At 43.9% G+C, this 2,628-nt stretch overlaps 1 protein-coding gene across 1 annotated transcript; it reads left to right on the forward strand.

Moving 5' to 3' along the window:
• The first annotated feature begins 577 nt into the window (after nt 1-577).
• Nucleotides 578-2,072, forward strand: LOC138355937 (cuticle protein AM1199-like). The gene is made up of 3 exons (XM_069311483.1): nt 578-681; nt 1,114-1,322; nt 1,597-2,072. The coding sequence occupies exons 1-3, from the start codon at nt 673-675 to the stop codon at nt 1,760-1,762; spliced, it is 384 nt and encodes a 127-aa protein (XP_069167584.1). The 5' UTR covers nt 578-672; the 3' UTR covers nt 1,763-2,072.
• The last annotated feature ends 556 nt before the right edge of the window (nt 2,073-2,628 follow it).

Raw genomic sequence — 2,628 nt, forward strand, 5'->3', positions numbered from 1 at the left:
AATCTCAAACTAGGAGCGAGATCTCAAAGATTCATCAGATTTATGAAATGATTAGTTAGTCACGCATTGGTTAGACGCTCATTTGCGTAACACTATGGTTCCGGAAGCAACGTAGCGAAACACCGTCTCTTGAAATAATTCCATCCTTAAATACAGACACATTTGTAAAAAAAAAATCAGCGTCCTAGGAATCCATTAAGATCTTAAGAAATTAAAAGTTAAAGGGAAATTTTTACAGTAGAAGTAATCCACAAAGTTGTTAGCGATATTTTTTATCCAGTTGCAAGATACCGTACCGTTGCTTTATTCGGCCTTGTTGCAAGACTACCTTCCGTTGATGTATTCTGACATATTGCAAGATTCTGCCTTTGGCATGTACAAAGCTTTTGCAAGAGGTCCCGGCAGGCTATCAAGGATCTTCTCGCTCAGGTCAAGGGGCATTACGGGGAGGCGGGGTCGGGGCGTGCCACCTCTCCTCCTCCAGGAACTTGTCCTCTTGACACCTTTGGCCTTGAGACGCTCCAAATCGTGAACAAAATGAAGTAAGGAAGACCTGGAAAGCCCTGGACGAGTTGTATATATATAGGGCGACTCTCTCTAGGTAGATCGTCTTCTCCAGGTGTTCGACCAGCAGGTAGCGTCCTCGCCCCGTCCTCTTCCAGAACTCTCAAGATGAAGCTGGTGAGTACACATGTTCCTGGGAAGTCGGTGAGTGACAGTGAGAGAGCGAGAGAGAGGATATTGTTAGTTATTAAAAGGAATGCCATGGAAGTTGCTTCTATTCCCTCAGGCATTCAGTAGATACAATCATATTAAGTTAGCTTGTCCGTATAAGCCAGGCAAAGGCAAAAACAATTCATTTTGCGACTGTTAATGTCTTTAAATTTGTATCAGTTATTATCTTTATATAAACAGTTATATAAACAGAGACGCTGCCGGTCAGTGAAAAATTCAATAGGTGTACAATCCTGAAACTTGTCAGCATTCAGTGGAACATTTGATTTATCAATCTTGAAGACTTGGGCGCTACAGTCTTCCAGGCTTGGTGCCTTCCTTTGATCACTACTTAGTCCCTGTTGAGATCTCTTTATGTTCGTCTTCAAATCTCGCCAGGTGATCTTCGCTTGTCTAGCCGCCGTCGCCGTCGCCGGACCTCAGCGGCCCCGTCAGGACTACCGACATATCGGGATCGTCTCCGACACCCGGGAGGACCATGGCGACGGAAGGTTCAGGTACCACTTCATCACGGAGCATGGCGTCGATGTCCAAGCCGCCGGAAACCCTGGTTCAGCTGGCCAAAGCAACATTCAAGGAGCGTTCAGGTAAGATATTTACATTTCTATAAGTTTCATATAATTTTTTTGCCTATATTTCTTTAGCTGTGTATCCAAGCATTTTCTATTTTTCCTTTTTTAATATTTTGTATATTATAGAAAACGTATTGGGGAGCAATTTTTCTGTAGTATTTAAATCTGTCATTAACCAGGGAACATCAAAGTAATCCAACGCTTGTTAATTTATCCATTAGTAATTCATAGTTCTGAATGCGGTGCAGTGCTGGGCTTTTGACTGACCTCCTTCATGTATATCCCGCAGCTTCCCGTTCCCTGAGGGCGGCACCGGCAACGTCAGGTACGTCGCCGACGAGCTGGGATACCGGCCGGAGTCCAACCTCATCCCGACTCCCCCCCCACTCCCACCTCACGCCATAGAGCAGATCCGCGTCGCCGAGGAGCAGAGGCGACGGGGCATCACCTTCTAGCGGAGAAGACCGAGACAAAGCTGGATTCCTCCAAGGCGACGGACTGGTTTTTATTCCTTCAAGGCGACGGATTGGCTTTCATTCCTGCAAGAAGGAAACTTGAAACAGAACCCTCCCACCTCCACCTCTTCTTCCTCCATCAGCGGTTACTGCAGGACAATGACGCCTCGTCATCGCATGCTTGTTCCTGGGCGCTTTAACTGTAGTGGTTAGTGATGGTCACCCCCCAGGCGACCCTCGCTCTCCTAGTTCAACTGATAAATGTCAAAATTTTATGTATAATCCCTTCGAATTAAAGTCAGAGACAGTATCCAGAACAATTTATTTTTTATCCTCCATTATTCTCGTCACCTGTTGTAATATTTTGGTTTAAATACAATAAAGCATTCAGAAACTAACTAACGAATAATTCTTCAACAAAGTGTTCCTCACATCAGCTACATCAACCAACAACTCTAAAAAAAGTCTTTCCCACTCAGCACTGTTCCTCCTAGATTTCTCGTTATGAGAAATTATGCCTTACAGTTTCACAGTACCTCCTGACATTCTGGCTGTAAGGTTCGTGAGTTTCCTGTCCTCACTAATGTTGTTAGGAATGCCACAATTTCGGCATCAGCTGGTGGTGTCTTCTAGCTACTGTTGAATAATAACGTAAAGTCTCTCTAAACTCTTGTGAGATCAGCGATACGCACAATGTAGTTTCTGTTCTCAAGTTGGATCAAGTTGTTGATTGGTTGTGTCTGGAACAATGTGGTGACTGGTTGCATGTGCAACATATTTGTTGTTGATTGTATCTGGAACTCGTTGGTTGTGTCTGGAACATATTAGTAATTTCTTGTCTGGAATACTTATTTTATTTATTTATT

Source organism: Procambarus clarkii, chromosome 69 (genome assembly GCF_040958095.1).
Source record: "Procambarus clarkii isolate CNS0578487 chromosome 69, FALCON_Pclarkii_2.0, whole genome shotgun sequence".
Lineage (NCBI taxonomy): Eukaryota > Metazoa > Arthropoda > Malacostraca > Decapoda > Cambaridae > Procambarus > Procambarus clarkii.